At 41.7% G+C, this 2,820-nt stretch overlaps 1 protein-coding gene across 1 annotated transcript in view; it reads left to right on the top strand.

The window, feature by feature from the left end:
- Positions 1–337: 337 nt before the first annotated feature.
- Positions 338–2,820, top strand: part of CCDC60 (coiled-coil domain containing 60) — a gene marked incomplete at its 3' end in the record, with an annotated part of 54,581 nt that continues 52,098 nt past the window's right edge. The window contains exons 1-2 of the mRNA XM_029087429.1: positions 338–376; positions 419–787. Coding sequence (XP_028943262.1) covers positions 338–376; positions 419–787 — 408 coding nt within the window. The remainder of the gene's footprint in view (positions 377–418; positions 788–2,820) is intronic.

Here is a 2,820-nt window from a genome sequence, read left to right on the forward strand (position 1 = left end):
TGGGGGGGTGTGCGGCTGTTAAAGACAGGCAAAAAGGAAGTTTTATTTGTAGCGGAACCCTTCAGAGAGAGGTTCCCTGAGTGTTACCCAGGAGGCTGGTTTGGTTTTAGGTGTCCCGGCACCCCGGGATTTATTTTTATTGTTTGAGGCGTTGCTGAGGGGAGTGAGACTTCATGTAGTGTTAGTTAGTGGCAGATTCTTCTGCTGGGCTGCCCTTTAGAAAATGTAAAAGTCTTGCTTCAGGGTTTGGGTAGCAGGTGTGTGTTTTCATGACAGGGAAACTAGAGTTTCTAATAATTTACGGAGTAAAAAACCCCAAGGTTCCCATTCTGGAACAATGCCAGCACCAGATGCATCTAATAACTGTAAAGTTGAGGCACCTGTGGTGGCAAATGCAGGTCGGAGCAGCAAACTCAAGGCACCTGTGGTGCCAAATGCACATAAGAGCCGCAGACTCAAGGCACCTGTGTTCCCAGATCAACCTAAGAACAGCAGGATCAAGGTGCTGGCAGCCCATAAAGCATTGAATCCTCAAGATTTTGTGTGCATTCAGGCTTTGCCTGGCATTGCTCAGAAGGAAGGAAAGGTCTTGGCCAGGAGCAGAACCATTTACAGAAGCAGTGAACCTCCAAGAGAACAAGTGTACTGGGAAAACTACCGTAGGAGGCAAAAACAATTCACTCAGGGACTCTTCACTCCTTTTGGGAAACCTTATCGGGAGCTTGGAGAGATTCTCTACACAGACCCGAAGAAACTCACCCTCTACTCTTTGGGGCAGCTTCCACAGGTAGGCCCAACTTTCCTGGTCTGTTTTATATGGAAAGCAGCGAGGCTTTTCTTGGAGGTAAATTGCAAGCCCCTGTTTCTGGGGAAAGGAATGATTACTTCTGTTTAAAGAAAAGTAAAGTTTGAAACAATGTTCCCTACCTTCCTGTGAATAATCACAATCTGATCTAATATTTAATGATGATAACAGAGCATTTGTAAATAAAGCAGGACCGCTTTGATGTGTACGTAGTGATTTAGAAACTGGCTTTTGAAACTGATGTTAAAGTTCTTAATGAGAGCACTTAAAATGGAGCAGAGACAGTAGCAGGCTAATGAATGAAAAGGAAAATGTGAGATAATGAGAATGTACTTAAGAGAAAATACTCAAGGGAAGGTAATGAGTCCTGAAAATGGAAGGAGAGGAATCCTACTGAGGGCACGAGGGTAAAGGAGGGGCTGAAAAGCAGGAAAATGGCAGTTGAGGGGTGGGTAAAAAGCTCAAAAGTTGAGCATAAGAATGATATAAAAAGTTAAATGTTTGAAAGACCTCACACAGGTAGGGATGGCTTCGGATTTAGTGGATGAATTATTTTACATTCTACTCTGCATCTTTATTTGGGTTTCAGAAGGGTGTAAGGGGATTAGCCAGGAGTGTCTGTGGTATTTTGTGTGGTTATTATCTCCTGGCCTCCTTAGTGCTGCAAACCCATCAGCTTTGTGGGTCTTGTACTGTCTCAAATTGCTTTTAAGTCAAGCTTGAATCATTAAACCACAGGACAAGAACTCGGTCACTGATGCTTGAGATGAGCTTGCAGTGTTCTGCCATTTGTTTTATTTTCCTCAATGCTGTTGGTTCATGGCAGGAGATCTGAAGCTCTCTTGAGTTTTCAGTGCTGTGTTGTGCAGAGAGCAATTTTCCTTGTGGAGACAGTGAAGTTTCTCCAGCCCATCTGTAAGATCAGCCTCTGTGACTTCGAGCCCACACTTTGCTGTGTGCTTCCTAACGGAGTGCCCCAGGGATAGTGTCTGACAGCTGCGGCAGAAGCAGCGTGGTTATTGTTTGGGGTAGGCAGAAAAGATTCTGTCCACCTACTACTTAATTTTCTGCTGATTGTGTGTGTTGCATTCAGAGCTTGAAGTTGTAGATCAAGTGTTTTAAGCTCTAAATAGACAATGAGTGGCATTCACTTTATTTTTACATGCTACCTAAAGCAGCATCTTGCTGGCTGTCTCCATTCAGAGGCATGTTTCTGTAAATTAGTCAATATCCAGCAAGTGTTGCCAATGTTCGTTTTAACCCTTAACTTCTAAAGCATCTTGCCTTCTGAATATTAGAAATTGCTTTAAAGTTTTTCTTCAACTGCAGATGTACTCTTTAAAATTATGATAGTCCTGAAAATGTTGGTTAATTTGTGGTGGTTGCTGTTTTGGTATTGAAAAATTATGTCAGGATTTGATCCTTAAGAGTGCTCTGAAACTCAGCTGGAAACTCAGCTATTTAACTTAACCAAATTAAAAGTATACAACTTATACAGAAAATAAACTGTATGTAGGTCACTAAATGTGTGGCTGTGGCTTATGCTTTAGATTCATGAAGCTGTCAGAGGGGTAGTAGTTACCCCTGTCCTTCCTTTTTGTAGAGAACATGGCTAAAAGCACTAGATAGTCTTAAAAATCTCAGACTGACCATTTTTTTTCCTTTTCCTAAAAGGTAGTACAAAAAATTCCTGGCAACAAATCTGGCCAGCTCTCTTCTTCCCTCCATCCCCACAAACTGGGGAAGACCCAGGGATTTCATGCTGCTCACACACCAATTCTCACTAATTTAAGCTGCCAAAGTGCTCTGCAGAAATCTATTTATGCATTTTTTTCCAGAGATGTTAGAACAGAAATGTATTTCTAAAAATACTTTTTATTACCTGTATATTTGTTTTATATGGGTTATTTACTCTATTCCCCAGCACACCTGGCAGACCCTGTAGTATTTCAAATAACTGAGAAGATTACAGATACTGGATATGTCTAATTATAGGTGTCTGAGAGCGTAACATT

The sequence above is a fragment of the Antrostomus carolinensis genome, unplaced genomic scaffold, assembly GCF_000700745.2.
Source record: "Antrostomus carolinensis isolate BGI_N321 unplaced genomic scaffold, ASM70074v2 scaffold12701, whole genome shotgun sequence".
Classification (NCBI taxonomy): Eukaryota; Metazoa; Chordata; class Aves; order Caprimulgiformes; family Caprimulgidae; genus Antrostomus; species Antrostomus carolinensis.